The sequence below is a fragment of the Ptychodera flava genome, chromosome 15 (assembly GCF_041260155.1).
Source record: "Ptychodera flava strain L36383 chromosome 15, AS_Pfla_20210202, whole genome shotgun sequence".
Classification (NCBI taxonomy): domain Eukaryota; kingdom Metazoa; phylum Hemichordata; class Enteropneusta; family Ptychoderidae; genus Ptychodera; species Ptychodera flava.
In genome coordinates this window covers 5,561,817-5,581,085 of record NC_091942.1, presented here as the reverse complement: position 1 = coordinate 5,581,085, position 19,269 = coordinate 5,561,817, and the positions used below count along the sequence as shown (strand labels likewise).

Sequence of the window (19,269 nt, the reverse complement as noted above, 5' to 3'; positions counted from 1 at the left end):
TTGAGATGTTGGTCTTGCTTTATTGTGAAAGTTTTGTAGAGTTTATTTGTCCTGAGATGAAGCTGATAAAGAGGCCGTGTCTTCTGTGGTTTTTTTACATGTAATTTCAATTGCCGCTATACAGTACAAAGATGAGTATGTAACCTGTTGATGTAATAATTGTGTAGTTATCCATGTATGAAAACCATTGAAAGCAAAATGGTGAAACAATCATACATGGTATGACAAGAACTTTGAGCTTGCTTTTCCTTTAAAGGCAGAGAGAGTTGACCACTCTAATAAGACCTGAAGGGTGATCACTGCGCACATACAGAAAAAATATAAGAATAGAGTTTTGTTATGAAGAAGTTGAAAATGTCGTTACTTTCCCAGTAAATGATACGAAAGATTAGCAAAGAATTTTAGAATGTTTTGGCCCCATGTAGCATCTGTTCCCAGTGTATATTCCTCAGATCTGTACAGTGGAATGTACCTCAGGGACAGATATTCTGACTCTCAAATATGTACAATACTTCATTGGTATGCTGCTAGTATATACTCATTTTCAAATTTTTTGAGTACATAAAATTTTCACCTTCTTGCTTTCGTAAAAATGGAAAACTCAATATTCCGGCATAGAGTTAACCAACAGAGCAGCCATATTAAATTTCAAGTATTGGTAAATTCTAGGCAGCTGTTTCTTGAGTACCAAATTTGCATAGTGACCAGGTCCCCTGATTTGTATTCTTGACTTTGAAACAGAATTTTTTTAGAGTTTCCTGAGGAAAGTTTGCAACCAATAATTGAAATCTTTCAGCTTCAAGGTGTATTACACTGCCTTAAGGTAGAATGCGCCTCGAAAGTGAAAGACTAAAACCATTGCTCAAACTTTCCTCAATGAAACTTTTAACCATTTTCTTACCAAATCAATAATAACAATCGGGGGTCACCGTGCAAAGTTTGGAACTAGGAAACAAGTTACGCAACATTTTGCGATATCTTACATTCAAAATGGCCGTTATTCTTGTTTTAACTCTGTGGGGGAAAAATTAAATTTTTGATTTTCAAAAAATTAAGCCGGTGAAAGTTTTTCTTTCTCCAACAGCTTTAAAATGAGCCCCCACAACAAGTGGTAGATCAGAAAAGAATCATAGAAATTTGAGAGTCCAACTATCTGTCCCCAAGGCGCGTTCTACCTTAAACATCATTGATGTCATTCTATTGTGTATTATCCTGTGTTGAACATCATTTGATGTGATTGTATTAATATTTGTTTCTGTTTATTGTGGAATAGTGTTCCTGTTAAAAGGCTTTTCATCAACAGTGTTTAATTGCCTTGTTCATTATTACAGTCAGAATAACCCATTGAAAAGTGCCAAATGTTTAACATCAGAACAGCAAAAGGGCAAGTTTGAAGATAATGTTGTTGAGATATAACATTTGAACACTTTTTTGCATTGCAGAAAAGTGTTTCTACAGTTTAAAGGCACTGCCTGAAGCGGCCGTCTTCTCCAGCCCCAACTATCCCTTGAACTACATGCCAAATTCCATGTGTATGATGAGAATATCGGTATCAAAGGGTTTCAAAGTACGGCTGGAATTTTTGGATATAGACATCGAAGAGACGGAGTACTGTGCTTTTGACTATGTGGCAGTGCATGATGGGAGACACAGAGCATCCGTCAGGATTGGACAATACTGTGGCACACAGGTGCCGAAACAGCCAATCACATCGACAGGTGAGTGGAATGAACATAGGAAGTGAGTCATGATAAGTATATGTTTGATATAAAAGGAAAAGGGAATGAGAAGACAATATAGGTATAGCAAACTTGAAGGGCCAACGTTTCTTGAGATAAAAATAATCCAATCCAAGCATCATGGATACACTATCCTTGACCTATGGCCGGGAATCCAGGTATAAAAAAGCTTACGGAAATAGCTCTCATTCAACAACTTAAACTCAGAGGGATCACTTCACGAATGAAACTCCAGTGTAATTCAAGTTACATAGTGTTACAGTCAACCCCAGATAATATATCGTGTTGGCATATCTCAACATTAATGTCCCCAAACGCATGCAGAAAGCTGTTATTGAAGAATTGACTCCCCTTGCCCTCCCTTTGTTAAAATGGTTGTAGCTCACAGTAAAGAGTCTGGCTTGTGGTGAACTCATATAGAGCATTAAAAGTGATAATTTGATGAAAGTATTTTTTTTCTCCTCTCCTTCCATGTCTTTTATTAGGAAAGAGTATGGTGCTTCTGTTGGTTTCCGATGGAAGTCATTCCGGCCGGGGTTTCAGAGCAAGGTATCAGTCAGTCCCTGCAAATCCAAGGATACGGAATTCAGACATGCATCTGGAACTCTAAGGTCATCACAAGGTGAAATGTACGTGCACGTAAATATTCTGCATATCAGTATGCTGTGGGGATCAATTGTACATGGCTGGGTGTGTGCACCATCTCAAGGTTAGTGGATCCAACCATTGAGAAATAGGGGTGTAATTTTTTTAGTTCTTCACTTTTTCTTCAGCCCAGTGATAAGTGTGATGCGTTTGCTTGGTTTCATGTCAGTTTCTCATCACAAACAGAGATTCCGCAAGTGTTCAAAAACCTGGCAAAATTGATACACAGAACTCTGAACCAAACACACAACTGGGAGAACAATTTTTATCACCCGCATTACATGAAATGGTGCTAGTATGGTACTTGTAAATACTGTCAAGTTACTCGTTACTGGCAAACAAATTAGTAATATTTAAGCTATACTCTTTTCTGCCAGTTTCCGTTTGTACTCATGAAATCATTAAGATAATCATGCTTTGAACATGTACACTGCAAAAGAGAAATATATTACAATTAATTATCATGACCTGTCAAAGGTATGGATTAATGTCATTTTCCATTAAACTTTCTCTACAGTCACTGATACCACATGGCATTTATATTGAATACAATTAAATAACACATCTGTTATGAAACTGTAGAGAAAAGTCAGGAAAAAAAATTAAAGCTGATGGGGAGTACATTTAGTATTTTATATGCATGGTGACAGTACTGAATATCCCCTCACACATCGTAAAGATAAACCATTAAAATGCAGTACTATATATCAAATCAAAGCACACATAGCTACAGGAAAAACCTAAACTTACTGTTTTTTGTATATTTTCTTAGAGTATATCGTGAATATTCAAGATCCTATGTATCTTATATCATTTATATGAATATTTAATAATGTATATGAATATTCAATATTCTTCCTATGAATATTCAATATCCTTCCTATGAATAGTTAATATCCTTATGAATATTCAATATGCTTGCACGAATATTCAAGACCCTTATTTAGTTCTCCGTAATATTGCTGGTTTCTCTCCATTCTTTCAATACTAATTGTGTTGGAGTTCTACAACTAACTGTGTTTTCTTTTCTTTGATTGTGTTTGTGAAGACAGTTGGATTTAGTTTGTAATAACAGTTGAAAGAAACTTGCACATTTAATGTAAAAGCTGTATATCTCACCTTTCATTTTGAAAAAGCTTATTAAAAGTAACTTGAATGCAATTTCTTATTGTACAACCACACTGATAACCTATGGAGTTTCATTGTACAGTAAGTTTTGGTATTAGTGAATGCAGAGTACAATTACTTTGGGTTTCATTGGACAGTATTTGAACTTTGACCTCCCAAGTTTTATGTAAACACTCTGAAACAGACAAAGTTCACATTTTTTTTTGTCCCAAAATACAATCAACCATCATCAAGTCACATAGTGATGGTGGCCAGTCCAAAGCACTTAAATTTATTGAAATAATTCTGCTGAAATATACAAGTTCTTTGTGTTCGCTGCACTGCTCACATTGAATTTTCGTTCTGTACACATAGTGGATGCGCTTTAGGTCGTAAATCCGCATGCGGTCACACAATCCAATGTACGACAGGGCATTCTGAAAACTCTTTACTTTTGACTATTCTTGTAAATTTCAATAAAAAGGTGTATAATAGCAAAATTATTCACAAAATACTGGTATCAATGCCCTTGTACATAATATGCTTTGGTATTGTCCACGATGCTATGTGTCTAAGACAATACCACTGATATATGATGTACTCACACATAAATACTGGTATTTTCTGAATAAACTTATAATGTCACCCATACTGTAATACACTCAGATTTTTTTCATGGTATTTCTATTGTATTGAAATAAGTATCAATATTTCTTGCCAAGTTTGATGTTTGTGTTAAGAAGCCTTGTTGTAATACGAGTACATCATGTTAGAAATGTTATATTATTGATGTGTTCTGTACAGAAGCATATGGATGCCATTGAAAAAATTAATGTGGGTGTTAGAAGTCTGAAAACGAGTTTTCAGTTCTTGTGATGTATAATAATTTGCTGGAAAAAGGAACCAGGGAAAAGAAAACACTATGAAATTTAAAAAGTGGTTTTCAAAATTATCTTGAATGCTAAAACTGTAATTAGACTTTTTTACAACTTTTTAAATTGCTGAAGTATGATCCTGTAGCTCAGAAATATATTCAAAAATCTAAATTTATGTAATTGAATTTATCATGGAAATAGAATGTAAAATTTTCCTATTATCACCTCAGCTGTTTGATTTATGGATATCAACTTCATGCTGCAAAAAACCTTGCCTTCTCAGAATTTTAAAAACATTTTCACATTATAGAGATGTTAATGGAAAATACTGTAATTATCAGTAATGTGTTCCATATTATGTGACTCTGTGAGTCCAACATTATTAAAACAATTGCAGGTACTCTTCAATATCTTTCTTCTTCAAAAGTTATAGTGTTATTTTATACTCACATTTTGTATTTAACCATATTTTGTCATAAAACAAGTATATTTACATATCTTTTAGTTTTATATTTGATAACAATAAAAGTGATAATGTTGGATAGGTTATCTGCACTGTCTTCATTGTATATAATAATACCAAGATGAGAAGATTGCTGTTACAGACACTGGCAATCATCTGTAGGCACTCTTCACCATAAGAGGGCGCTGTCACAAGAATGACCTAAGCAGATGGTGAGGTTGTGGTTATGGACAGGAATTTGGACGAATGAGCGTAGATTTCAAGTGGGAGCCAATTCAATCTGGCAGGTGCCCTCCTGATTGTTAAAAAATCTGAGATCATAAATGAAAGCCCATTTCTCAAGCAGCATGTTCTTGCTGAATAACCTAATACCATATCTGTATGCTGCATTGCATAAGTCCCACGGGTACTTTTTGAATCTCAGAAGATGTCTTAAATGCCCCCTTCACACATCACATGTTAAAGGGTCAGTAGCTGTAAATTTTGGTGATATTTTCATGACTTTGTTTTCAATATGAATTGAAAGTTTTTGTTCTATCCCCAAAGCATGTTGAAACACTAACCAGTTAGGTTGTCAACAGAGAATCTAAACATTCAAAATGCACTGTTATTGTTAACATTTGAATTTTAGTCCAGACCAGAATTCACTTGTCAACAATAACAATGCAGTCTACACATGCACAGGCTGAGTTGACAAGCCAGGGCTCAAAATTAGCGGTAGTCCCACGTCCACAGACAACCAACTTTTCCCTGGGCCTACCAAAACCCATGAAATGGTAGCCCACACGGACTACCAAAGCCTGGGACACAAAATTACTTAGTGGGCGACATGATGTTGATCTCTGTGAGATGACCGACGCTCATACAGTCAACGCATCTGGACACAGAACGGACAGACTATGACTTTGTTATGCAAATTGAAAGGTGACAGTGCAGTCGAATTTGTTGCGACAAACTTTCAATAAAATATCATTATCTGAACTGAGGTACTTGGATGACAGGCTCCGGAAATGATAGCCAATGAAAATTCATTTTCGTAGTTATTTAATCACAATGAAAATTCATTTTCATAGTTATTTAATCACAATGTATCAATCACAATTAAACACAAAATTATTCAAACTGCAAAGAAAAAGCTGTGTATATCAACATGCTTTTGAAAGAAGAACAAAGTGTAGCTGACATGAAAACAAAAACTATGACAAAAATTCTCAAAAGTTACAGCCACTGGCCTTTCCAAATGATGACAAAATTTGTGCTATCATATGTGACACGCTGGCATGGTGGTTCTAGGCGTCAAAATTCTCATTATGACTTCACTTTATTAAACTATGTCAACTGCAGTGCTACAAGTCGCCTGATGCAGTTGATATCTGTCACTATAACAGAATTGTATCCTTGTTATTCACATGGGTACACATCCACCAGTAGTCTCCCCTCTGTTAGATGAATATAGGGAGAGATCTGAAGATACAGAAAATATAAACATTTCACAATATCCAAGAAGATCAGGTAAGACTGAAGTGGCTGTCATTGAATGTAATACTACACTCTTCAATGGATCTAAATTGTTTTAAGCCAGTAGCTGTAACTTCTGATTTTTTCACAATTTTTATTGTTTATGTCTCAGTCCCTCTATGGATAGAGGGACTGTGTTTATGTCAATCCAAAGTTCTTTTTCTACTCCCCAAAGCATGCTGAAACATCCACTGTTTGTGTTTGTCAACACAGCGTCTAAACATGTAAAAGGCATGGTTATGTGGTTGACATTGAGAACCAAAATAGTGAAAAAATCATCAACAGTTACAGCTACTGCCCTCTTTGATGTGGATTACTACTGAAGATTTCTGTTCTGACACTGAGGGCACTGTAATTTCTGTCTTGTTAGACAGATGCTCCTACCCTTTCAGCATGCATAGTCTGAGCTGGGACAAATCATCAATAAATCTACTTTAATTGAACAATTATTCCGTATTATGTGCAAGAATATCCATGGGCTACTTGGAGATTAACTGTTCACAAACTTCCTAGGCACTCGGATAACAACGTATCACCATGCATTGTGCCAAATACCAGATTCTGTTTGCAGATTAAGTTCAGCAGTTTCATGTGTTTTGCTCTTCACAAGGGTAAACAAGTTGGCCATGCCTCAATATACAGGGACAGTGTTCTCCCCAGAGCAATTATAGAGTGGTGGCCGCTACTCTTTAATTTTTGGTAAACAAGAGAAACTCATTACCATAACAGTTACATTTATTGTTATGCAAATTAGCCATCACTTAACCTGAATATCCTGGGGAGAACACTGACAGAAATTTGTGTTATTTTCGTGACTGACAAAGCTCATTTGATGCCATGTTCGTAATGTAAAATGTATCATACCATAATAAGGTTATTTGAAACTGCCATAAGGTATTCACTTGGGTAGTAGCGTCTACACATAAAATGTCACACTGATTACATCCTTGAGCGTACTCCACAGTATTTTGGGGATAACTTCCTCTAACAATGAATAAAACTTGAGCTGGTTGCATTGTCTAACAACATTTAATTAGGGTAATTTTTCCACAAAAATAAAATTTAACAACAACATGAAACGTGTAAGCTCTTGACAACATGTTTGACTTCATCATTTCAACTTTACTCGGCGAGAACACATACACGTGTGAGGTATTTGAAAAACAAATCACCTATCTGTTTCTGAAGCTTTTGTAGCATACACCTCTTGAGGGCGCTCTGTCAACTGCCAAGATGGGAATGATGTGCACAGCGCTACAGCTACACAATACAACTAAGCAACTTGTGTAAAACGATGTCAATTGTCAGCTTTTTTTTCAGGAAAACAAAGAGAGTGTATGCATCATCATTTCTTAGAGAAGATATCTGGCTGGAATTTTGAATCTGACGACTGAAGGCCAGAATGCACATGCCAATCACTGAATGAAATGTTGAGGGCTTGGAAAGAATATCTGAATGCACACTGACACAACAGCTGTTTAACAGGCTAAGTCTTGATTGCACACACGTTTCCCAACTAACATTTCTGTCCCTTCCTGGCTGATCATCAAGTGTTCATTTGCATGATGTTTTCATCGATGATCTGACTCAGCGTGTCCCATCATTATGTTGTTTTAAGCTTTGCAGGCAGGCAAGACTGCAAGGCTGGTCTGGCCCTCACTCTGTCTGCATATGCCACCAGTGCCGGATAGTCCCGAAGAAGTTCACCTTTCTTGATGAAACTTGCCCACCATACGTCATAACCAATAACACAGTCAGCCGCAGTGAATCTGTGAAGCAGCATTGAGACAAAGGGGGCAGAAATTGAAACACAGATTAGAATCAGATTGAGAGCAAAAGTCCCGAAGAAGTTCACCTTTCTTGATGAAACTTGCCCACCATACGTCATAACCGATAACACAGTCAGCCGCAGTGAATCTGTGAAGCAGCATTGAGACAAAGGGGGCAGAAATTGAAACACAGATTAGAATCAGATTGAGAGCAAAAAAACGAAAAAGTCAAGAAAGCGACAATGACACAATAAAAACCATTATTATATAAACTTATGATTAAATCAATGTTTTCAGAAATGACCATGTCACAAATTTGTTATAACGCTGGGTATCAACCTTTGATGTATTACATTTATTTCTAGTCATGCTTGACTTGTGACTTGATAACCAATACCTTTTCATATACAGTATTGACATGTACAAATGAGTTGCTTTAACCTTTGACCCCATTACTATTTACAGTTCTAAACGTATTGTAATTTAATAATTCTTACCAGACACATTTGCAAAAGGGTTAATAATCATATTGTTGACATCAATGTCATAGTTGATTAATTCTGGAAAAAAATGGTCTATGCATACCTAGATACTCTGCAAGACACAGACCTCTATTACACATCCCTTACTGTAGAGTTGATGTTACAAAAAATGGCCTGATTGGACGTACATCACAACTTTTTAATGATTTGATTGATAAGGTTTGCGATGTCGATGTTTTTGAAGAATCTCATTCAACTTTTAAATTTAGTGTATTTTCTCGTCAGTAAGTGGCTGCATGATGGCACTGTTGATGAGCAAATAAAATAAAATAAAAATAAAATAAAAAAATGGTTAGCAATTCCATTCTCACTTACAAGTGCCTATCCGAATGCTTGCATAAGTTTCAATAATGTCAACTGCAGCTTACCTGTCTCCACATATCCATGTTCTATTCTGTAACACTGTGTTCAAATGCTTGGCAATAACAGCAAATTTATTATGTTGTCTCTCAATAAGGGCTTGGTCTCTCTGTTCTTCTGGTGTGTGTGTGAGCTGCATGTACAATGGCTCCAGTACGCTATCAATTGTAGCAGTTGCATACACAATCCAACTGTGGTGAGAATTGTCACAGAACAAGCATGTGATTAGGATTCAGAACTTTGCTACACTATGTCTTTATTCTACACTGCTTCCGGTCTACTTAGACTGTATAGGTGTGCCTGACAAGCTGATTTGACGAGTCATGACGCAGGGCAAATCTGCCTGACGTATGGAAATTACTAGTTATTTGACACGTCACTGACATATCTTGCTGATTCATATTGTTGATGCTGTCTGTTAACCTTTATCCTGCCAAGTTCAAGTGTCCCCATCAGCTCAAGTTCAAGTGTCCCCATCAGCTCAAGTTGGTTACAACAACTGGGCCATAACATGTCCTATATGTTGCATTTTATCAGAGACTTTGAACATTTGAAGGCTCCTGAAAATATTGTGAACATGACTTTACTGACTGAACCTGCTACAATACCAAGTTTTACTGACTGAACCTGCTACAATACCAAGTAGGTGAAAATACGAATAGGTTTTGGCTCACTGTCTTTTAGTAAATGGGCAGTGAAAGACGAGGCAGGATAAGGGTTAAGATTAATGCTAAAGTTTAAGGTAGAATTCTCCTGAGGCACTGTCACAGATATTCAGACTCAAACTTTGAAACTTCTTTTTTGGTCTACAACTGTTGAGGGCTCACTTTGAAGCTTACCGTGTAAATGCAGTTTTTGCCGGCTTATTTTTATGGGAATCAAATTTGTATTGTTCACCATAGATTTTACACAGCAATGGTGGCCATTTTGAATTTCAAGTATCAGTGAACGTTAGGTAATTTGTTTCTGTAATACCAAACTTTGCAGGGCAACCCTGATTTTATTCTTGATTTCGAATGGAAAAAAATTATAGTTTTCTTATGGATAGTTTGAGCAAAGTTTAAATCTTTCAACTTTGAGGCCTGTGGTAAAGGCTAACACTGTATCTGTTGGTCATGTAACTCACTTGTAGTACTCCTTCCTATCAAACCTCATAGGTACCAATTTGCCGTACAAATCAGCCAGATACAAACAGATAGCACCAGATTCTAATATTGTAAATTTATCATCAACTACCAATCCTGGTAAGGTTCCGTGTGGATGTACTGTCTCTCTGTATTGCTCTAATTCTTCATTTTTCTCAGAGTGGAGGTCAATTTTCAGAATCTCAACATCATTTTCAACTCCTAGCTCTGAAACAAAGACATATATTACAGAAATTGAATACCAAACATCAACATTATGGGGGATTTTATCTGTTCACTCCATTCCCTGTGAACAAATCTACACTCACCACTGATAGCGACGAGTTTGGGCCAAACCATGGTGGTGTGAAAGGGTTACACAATATGCAAGTTGGTAAACATGCCATAGATTTAATTTGACTTTTAAAAGTAAATAATAACTTCTTTACGACAACAATCACCATTGCAGGAAGTATGTTGATGATGATACTTCTTGATAATTTTCCAATCTATGATAAACCTTTGCAAGTCATTGGCAGGTTGACAAATAGCACATTTTGATGACAAATGGCACATTTTGATGATAAACAACACATTTTGATGACTACACATTCTTTGTCAAGACCTGTATGTAGTTAATAAGAGCTATGTATATATCTGGTAGGCTGTCTGCATATGTGTTAAGGTCACATGGGGTTACTTGACAGATTTGAAAAGCTTGTTTTGAAAAAATCTTTAAAGGGGCAGTCCTCAATCCCTGGTTCTGGTATTAGTACCGTACATGTTGACATTGACTGTTTATGTGATTTTAGTCCTTTGTTCTCTGTTAAAGTTGTGCACAGTTAGTCAATTTGCTCAGAGATAAAACTGATAAAAAACCTGCCCCTTTAAAGACCGATTTTTATTGTTTTAGCACCAGAAGTCCATGTACAACTTGTTGAGATGTCTCCCATCTGAAATGCTACATGTTTACTGCATTTGGTCGTACCGATTTATCACAACTGAAGACTCAACACTATACTACATTAACCTTGTCGTTCATGGGGTTTGGAATTTGTTCAAACACGTCGATCGCGTTCCATAAACATTGGGTGTGCGTTGGGCATCTGTGTTTCTGGGAGCCGCCATTACTGGAAGTTGGTAACACATCAACACGCCTTGTCCAATGGGGTGCGCTTATTTTCACCTCTACAGGGCCATCGGCATTGTAGCGCTACTGGTGAGCAAAGTCGCAAAAACCAAAAATCACCGACCGCCTCACCGTAGCGCTACAATTTTGCAGCTAGTCAGATACGTACCTACAGACTGGGACAGAGTTGAAAATGGCCAGGATTCTCATAGACAGTACACACCATTTCTCGATGGCCAAGGCTTTACATGTTGCACGGCCGACTGAAGGTATTATAATGTCGATTCAATGCTTGATCAATCAACCTGCCCCAAGCAGCAGTCAAGAAAACGTGAGGTACTTGAATGCTAGCTGCAAAATTGTAGCTCTACGGTGAGGCGGTCGGTGAGTTTGGTTTTTGCGACATCGCTCACCAGTAGAGCTACAATGCTGAAGGCCCGTAGCATACAAAATAAGCGCGCCACACATGGCGCGGCATTTTCATGTAAAATCACACATATTCACTGCATTTGGTCGTACCGATTTATCACTACTGAACAGTAAACACTATACTACACTAACCTTGTCGTTAATGGGGTTGTATTAGCCACAGACACGTCGATCGCGTTCCATAAACATTGAGCGTGTTTCTGGGAGCCGCCATTTACCGGAAGTTGGTAATGGCGGCTCCAAGAAATGTTTTTGGAACGCGATCGATGTATTTGAACAAATACCAAACCCCATACACGACAGGTTAGTGTAGTATAGTGTTTAATCTTCAGTAGTGATAATCATACTGATTATCAGTATGACCAAATGCAGTAAATCTATGGGATTTTACGTCAAAATGCCGTGCCATGTGCAGCGTGCTTATTTTGTATGCTTCAGGGCCTTCGGCATTGTAGCTCTACTGGTGAGCGAGGTCGCAAAAACCAAAACTAACCGACCGCCTCACCGTAGAGCTACAATTTGCAGCTACTTGAATGCCAACTGCTGATACTTACTGTTGGCTCCCTTCCTATATAATGTTTAGAGAGACATCCGACTTGGAGGCAGTCCTGTAACCGTGCAATACTGTGCAATGCCACAGCTATAACATACTACAGACTCTTACTTAGGGTTTGTACTACAACCGGGCAAATTTGGCATAAATACTCATCAACATTCAGGATTTCAGTACAGTTAGGTACTTTTGCAGGTATAATTACACAAATACTGAATTTTTATCAACAATATTCATAATCATAAATTTATTTATAATGAGGTTTACTACAACTGTGTGAATTTGGCATACAGACTACCACAGGTGTACGGAGTTGCCGGTGTACATGCATAGAGAGAATGCATCATTGCATGTACACCGGCAACTCCGTACACCTGTGCAGACTACATGAGTCAAGGACTAGGACCCGGACTAGGAGGACGTGTACGTGATACTGATAGGACGGCCGACATAGTGGTCGTCTTGTGTCAGTGTACACGATGTGCACTCACCTCACAGGCGCTCCTTAGTTGGGTAGTCTGCTAAGTGGATCGATTTTCGGATCGATCTATTGATCCCGTAGTCGATATCCCGCCACTGCAACCTAAATACTCACAAGGTGTGCAACACAGTCACTCAAAAAACACACCACCCGATTTGTAAACTGGCCGTGCGCTCGCCCAAAACATTCAGAACTACACTCCCATATAGTACCTAGTTGGATCACAAATTTAACCATCTCGTCATAAATCACACCGATGAATGTGTTACTCGCGTCATCTTGAAGAAATCGGCTGTGCTTTGTGACCAAGCGCGGTGAAATGCAGCCTGCAGAACGATTATACCATATGACGTCATTTTTTCCACTGCTGATTGGTTCAACTATACTACACCAGTGACGTTTTGCCATGACCTTTGTTTTGGCGCGGCCCCGGCCGTTGATTAGCCAATCAGTAGTGGAAAAAATTACATCATATGGTAGAATCATTCTGCAGGCCACATTTCACTGCGCTTGGTCTCAAAACACGGCGGATTTCTTCAAGATGATGCGAGCAACACATTCATCGGCGTGATTTTCGAAGAGATGGTTAATATTTGTGATCCAACTAGGTATATGGGAGTGTAGTTCTGAGTGTTTTGTGCGAGCGCACGGCCAGTTTACAAATCGGGTGGTGTGTTTTTTGAGTGACTGTGTTGCACACCTTGTGAGTATTTAGGTTGCAGTGGCGGGCATATCGACTACGGGATCAATAGATCGATCCGAAAATCGATCCACTTAGCAGACTACCCAACTAAGGAGCGCCTGTGACTCACCTTTAACAAGCCATGCACATCTCAGCGATCGGAAGGGAAAACTATGGTACAATTTCATGTTTTTCGGTTTCTTGGACTTTCGCCTGTAATACTTTATCAACGCTACACCACCAAGGGTCAAAGCAACTCCGGCGACCGCGCCGGCACACATGCCGATCACGGTCGTATTGAACACTTCGGCGTCAACGTCCGCCATCTTGCCGTGTTTAGGCGGCAGCTGACTTGGATTCGGATTGGGAATCGACCGTGCCCGGTATGCTATATTCGGATTGTGACTGTGTGGATGAAGTGTGCACATATTACTCGAATTAGATATTCTTCGTATGAAGTACAGAAGCATGAGAAGGGAACTGCAATAACCTTATTATAGACATTATTCATAACGAATTACGTTATACGATACTTGTCGCTATCTATGCTTTACTTTTAGTGAGTTGTTCACAACATTTTTTCCTGAAATCTTGAGGTACGTAGTCTACTTATTTTTATTTAATATAAGCTTATTATTTGTTCAAGAACGATAGCCCATATATTGCCACAACTATTTCAATTAACAAAGGAAATATTAGTTGCTGCAGGGCAATAATGTGCTAGAATACAATACTCTAGACACAGGTGAATACCTTTACTCAAAGGTAGTTTCATTTACATAGAATTTATGAATAAACTTCACGATGTGTTTGCTAGTGATGAAATTCAAAGTTACATTAACTTACATAACATATAATTATTTGTAAGATCATTATTGTTCTTTGCTGTTTCCGTCGGCTGATAGTCATAGTCAAGGAAATATTTTTACCACACGGGGCACAGTTTTTGGATGAGGTCATTATTGGAAAGGGCGAGTCAGGGCTACTAATAATCGACGAAATCGCGAAACGGCGGAATCGCGAAATGAATAAATAAAGAAACTGAAAAATAGAGAAATTCACACATTGATAGAGAAATAACGAAATGCGATAGAGAGAAATAATTCCTACACACAGGAAAACAGAAGGTCGATCCGATGTATTACTCTCGTCACTCGCTCCGCCCTCATGGGGCTAAGGGGATGGACAAAAATTACAGGGAGGGAGGGTTGATATTTTCACTCCCCGCGGACGAAATCCGGGGGACTCATAGTTTGGGTTCCGTCCGCCCCTCCGTCGGACTCACAGTGCAAAATGACAACGATGCATAACTGTGAAAGTCTCAAAAATTACCCCTTTGATGAATGCAAACACATGATTTCGTTTATTACCACTAGACAAAATTGATTTTTGCTATTCCAACTTTCTTTTCCATATGACAAAAATATTGCCACAATGTAAGGGAAAAGATGCTATCCTTATCTATATAAAAAGCTGATCCAATTAAAATTTCATTTGTTTGCACTAGGTCCGTCGAAACTTTATGTACCATTGAAAATGTACGTTCAGCAACCACGGCGAGAATTGTACACAAAAATTGTACAGACCGAAAATGGTTCATTTATGTCTGGCTGCGATAAGAGTTGAGGTTCTGTACAGTTGTCCAATATTTCAACATGATTCAAGAGGTCAAAAGAGACACAGCCACTTCTTTTGATATCAAGCAAAATTCGTGAATAAATCACAAAACAGAGCGACTTTGTCCCTTTAAAAAGTGAGATGCACTAAATCTAGCGCGAAAATGGAATGACTATATAGTCTGTCCGCTAAGAGGGAGGGGACACTATGACTCAATTTTGGTAGGGTAATAATAAGGACTATCGCCTCATCTCCAAGTCTGCCGTCTTTTAACCGATGTTTCATTGATTTTAGACCCATGCTTGTTGTACGCAAAAAACCACCAAACCCTATCGTACTCACATCACCAAAACCTACACCTGCCCCCCTCACGCTGGGTTACATTGCTACCCTCTTCTATCCAAACAGCTCGGGGGAACTCTTGGGAAAGGGCGCCGATCTTACTTGAAAAGTGCGAGTCACTGCAAATGTGTGACAAATGCGGAGGTTTCCGAGCACCTCTCACTGTTGCGGTCGGAAGTCAGGTCGACTTCGGATTTACGAACAGAAGATAGCCCGTTGTAAAGTGTACAATATTAATGTGCGACTTTGCACATACTATATCGAATATAGTAGGTCAACATCGAATAGTAGGTATAACAAGATATTGATAATGTTTCGATAAATTAAGATTGAATTAGCCAAAAAATTGCATCTGCAAATTACGTCATTGACGTAAGTGAGGTCATCCGTGGGAACATTAAAACTAAATATGATTGCTTGTAGATCAACTATTAGGTGAAAGAAGATTTTTGAAGAAAATTAACCATAGAAAAAATTCTCATAAATTTACATATACAAATTTTACTGTAATTTTGACAAGACTAATAGGCGGCATCTCTTAGTTCGATACATATCGAATTTAAAAGTGGTATCAGAGAAGTTAAGCTGATTGACAAAACATGAGAAAATCAGTCCCACAATTTTCATTTGTAATTTTCCTGATGTCCTAATTTGAACTAATCCAATTTCGGTCATCCTGAGCGATTTACAGACCAATCATGAAATATTTTTTAGCTGCGGTTTCAGAAGAAGTAAAAAATAAACAGAAAACGGACGATAAGGGACAATCAACCTATAACTATATCTCCCGGTGAAAGGATTAAGACCCGATGAAGAGATCACAGTGTTCAGACGCTTAAAAAAGGCAAAAATTACACAAATATTGGCGGCATAAAAACTTTTATAATTGCAAGCATGCAAAAGGCATACCAGGAAGGCATTTCCACACAACAGTACTGTTATGTAGTTTTGCATGCCTTTCTTTATGCAGTATTTTACTGCATAAAGAAAAGCATGCAAAACTGTTGTATATTCCTGATATGACTTTTGCATGCTTGCATTTATGAAAGTTCTTTATGCCGCCAATATTTGAGTAATTTTTGCCTCCTGTTCTTTTAGTTTATTTCACATGCCCAAATGTTAGCTCGTCTGCGTTGTTCCTCACATTATTTGAGAATAGGAACTGGTAGAAAACATAAAATAGATAGAAATGAACGAATTTGTCTGTTATGTGAAAGAAATAAGATTGAAAACGAATGTCATTTTCTTATGATTTGTCCTTTTTTATTGTTTTAGGAAGAAATATATCCCTGCTATCTATCTTAATCCACCCATCGAAAGGAATTTTCTCCAATCAATGACGACAACCGATGTAAACACATAGCAATGCCTAGCGACTTTTACTTACCATGCAATGAAATTAAGAAAAGAAATTAACGATATGTGAAATGTATTCTTTAACTTTCCGTTCTTCCTGTCAGTCATTCTTTACATAATATTGTCAAGTATTATGGGCCGATGGCCTAAGAGAACTGAATAAAGACCATTGATATAATAAAACAGTGTTGCTTCATTGTCTGTGATTGTTTGATAACTGACAGATCTTTCTCTTTTGCAACCATCTTCACGTGACTCCGAGTCTTATTAAGAACATGGAGCCGCGACCATCAAACGTGTTGTTGTAGTTTCTTAAGTGTCTAAATGGGATGACATAACACGAAAGCATACGCTTACAATTTACTTAAATTGTATGTAAAACAAAAATGAATAATTTTGATTAGCCTTGCAAAGCCTCGGCAATATTTTTGTGTAATTTTTGCCTTGCTATACTCCCTGAGTGTGTTTGTTATGCAAATACAGTGATTAAAGTGTAATCACTGCTGTAGGGCTTCCTTTAGATTTCCATTTGAAAATACAAAAATAAGTAATGAATTACACTTTATCATGTTGATGCATACATCTTACAACATATGTAGCTTTTTCCAGATTTTACTATCATGTAAGCTCATTGCTGTCATAAAATGTTGATGTTTTAAAATATTCAATTATTTTATCATTTCCAGATTGATAGCAGTGTTATCCAGTACATGTCAGACGACCAGTTGGCAAAGTATATTGAGACATATGGTGACAGAATAGCAATATTTCATCGTTATAAAAAGGGCACTTCTGGATCAAAGCGGAAACATACCCTACTCAGTAAACTTCGGAAGAAATTAAGTAATTGAATGCCTTAAAAATGTGTCAATATGAATCCGTTATATCCAGGCGCGTGTGAATGGAGAACTTCAGCTGCGACTGTCGTCCACGGTAGTAGCACCGTTATAGTAAAATGCGAGTGATTAAGTAATTAGCAGCATAGGTCTCAACAGACATTTGATAAAATAAAAGCGTAGAAATACCAGTTTATATCCTCCTACGACATCAAACTTGATTATGATTTGACCACTGGCAATAAGCCATCGCAGATTACAGTAAATATGCAATAAACCATCTCTATTATATCTCAAAATGCTGCTTTTCTTAGCACTAAAGTTGTCTATTGATAAATGACATAGTCAGATAGCATGGACCCGATTTAAGTGGTAGTGAATTGTGTTACTTTACACAGCTGAAATTATTAGTTTGCCGAAATCAAACCTGTTGTGTTTGGCAGAAACGCTACCATCTACCATCCGCATTGTCCAACAAAAATAATGATTTTATTCCCGTTATATTTATATTGAATTCATGGTATACTCAGAGCGTGTAGCTTTGTATTTAATGGTAGCAGACCGTGTTACGCCATAGAGTTCAACCCTGTAACCGTTGGTATATCGACCACAATTCTAGTAATGGAACACCTGAAAATGTGCCAACATACATCCGATATATCCAGGCGCGTGTGAATGGAGAACTTCAGCTGCGACTGTCGTCCATGATAGTAGCACCGTTATACTATAGTAAACTGCGAGTGAATCAGTAATTAGCAGCATAGCTTTTTAAGGATTTAATACCCTAAAATTGACAAAAAATGGCAGGCGATAATATCGAATGTCTTTCTAAATAGAACAATTCATGTGTGCGTGCCAAAGCGTAAGGCAGCGTCTAGGTGCGGCAAAGCAATAAACTAAGTTATGAAGAGCAGGGATAAATCGCAGCGGTCACGTGACCTCGGGCTTTCCATTCACTTACCGCCACTCAATTTATTGCAAAATTCCTAAGATGCAAATCACATCAAAATCAAACTTAACAACAGAAAATACAGTTTTTCACAAGGCTGTCTACCGTCATTTAGCGCCTTTCTAACTCATATTCTACGGATTTACCTCACTGTCACACCGGGTCACTTGATTTTCGAAAAACAAAGACTGTAGAAAGTTTTTATACACCAAGAGCCTGAAAACGAAGCCCCACAAGTGGTAGATAAGAAAAGAATGAAAACGCTTTGAGAGTCCGAATGACTTTCCCCGAGGCGCACTCTACCTTAATCCAATCAAAAATCTAAAAGTGTTAATTGCTCAGGAAAACATTTAGTTGCGGATCTGTCGGGCATCTTTTAAATATTTTCCCTCGATTAACGAGGATCAAAACAGCAAAGCATATCCTCTTTCATTCCAACGAACTTATCAGGTCAATGACCTTGAGTGACCCCATGTCAATTCCTAGTACAGACAATTGTTTATTTATTATTTGTTTGATTTGTTTCGTTTTTTTCGGGGTTTTTGAGATGACTAACCTTCTTTTTAAAGTCAGCTGAAACATTTTTAAGATTAATTCACTGTCAGGCTGAACAACTTTGGTTAGCCACGAAGATAGTCTGTAAGTACAGTACGAGTTTGATTTTTCCTACATGCAGCCATGCTTGTTGAACTTTGGATTAAGATGTGAAAGATACATGATAAAAATTTTTTTTAACTCCTAGGGATGTTTAAA

General features: G+C 37.7%; 2 protein-coding genes across 3 annotated transcripts in view; one reads left to right on the top strand and one right to left on the bottom strand.

The window, feature by feature from the left end:
- Positions 1 to 4,915, top strand: part of LOC139150987 (bone morphogenetic protein 1-like) — a 90,867-nt gene extending 85,952 nt beyond the window's left edge. For both annotated transcript variants that reach the window (XM_070723494.1, XM_070723493.1), the window contains exons 16-17: positions 1,443 to 1,718; positions 2,225 to 4,915. In XM_070723494.1, the coding sequence (XP_070579595.1) occupies positions 1,443 to 1,718; positions 2,225 to 2,349 (401 nt within the window). In that variant the 3' untranslated portion in view covers positions 2,350 to 4,915. The remainder of the gene's footprint in view (positions 1 to 1,442; positions 1,719 to 2,224) is intronic.
- A 974-nt stretch (positions 4,916 to 5,889) lies between these two features.
- LOC139150990 (glutathione S-transferase GstA-like) lies at positions 5,890 to 13,762 on the bottom strand. Its single transcript, XM_070723502.1, has 4 exons — positions 13,547 to 13,762; positions 10,145 to 10,370; positions 9,027 to 9,209; positions 5,890 to 8,116 (listed from the first exon to the last, which is right to left on the bottom strand). Exons 1-4 carry the CDS (start codon positions 13,740 to 13,742, stop codon positions 7,951 to 7,953), a joined length of 771 nt encoding a protein of 256 aa, XP_070579603.1. The 5' UTR covers positions 13,743 to 13,762; the 3' UTR covers positions 5,890 to 7,950.
- Between the last annotated feature and the right edge of the window lie 5,507 nt (positions 13,763 to 19,269).

What these genes read in the sequence shown, in the direction of transcription:
- LOC139150990 (XM_070723502.1), bottom strand. Translation starts at nt 13,742, where the DNA reads ATGGCGGACGTTGACGCCGAAGTGTTCAATACGACCGTGATCGGCATG. An exon ending in GATAGGAAGGAGTACTACAA is followed by an intron (nt 9,210 to 10,144) that starts GTGAGTTACATG and finishes TTCTCACCACAG; the next exon opens with TTGGATTGTGTATGCAACTG. An exon ending in ACATGGATATGTGGAGACAG is followed by an intron (nt 8,117 to 9,026) that starts GTAAGCTGCAGT and finishes GCTGCTTCACAG; the next exon opens with ATTCACTGCGGCTGACTGTG.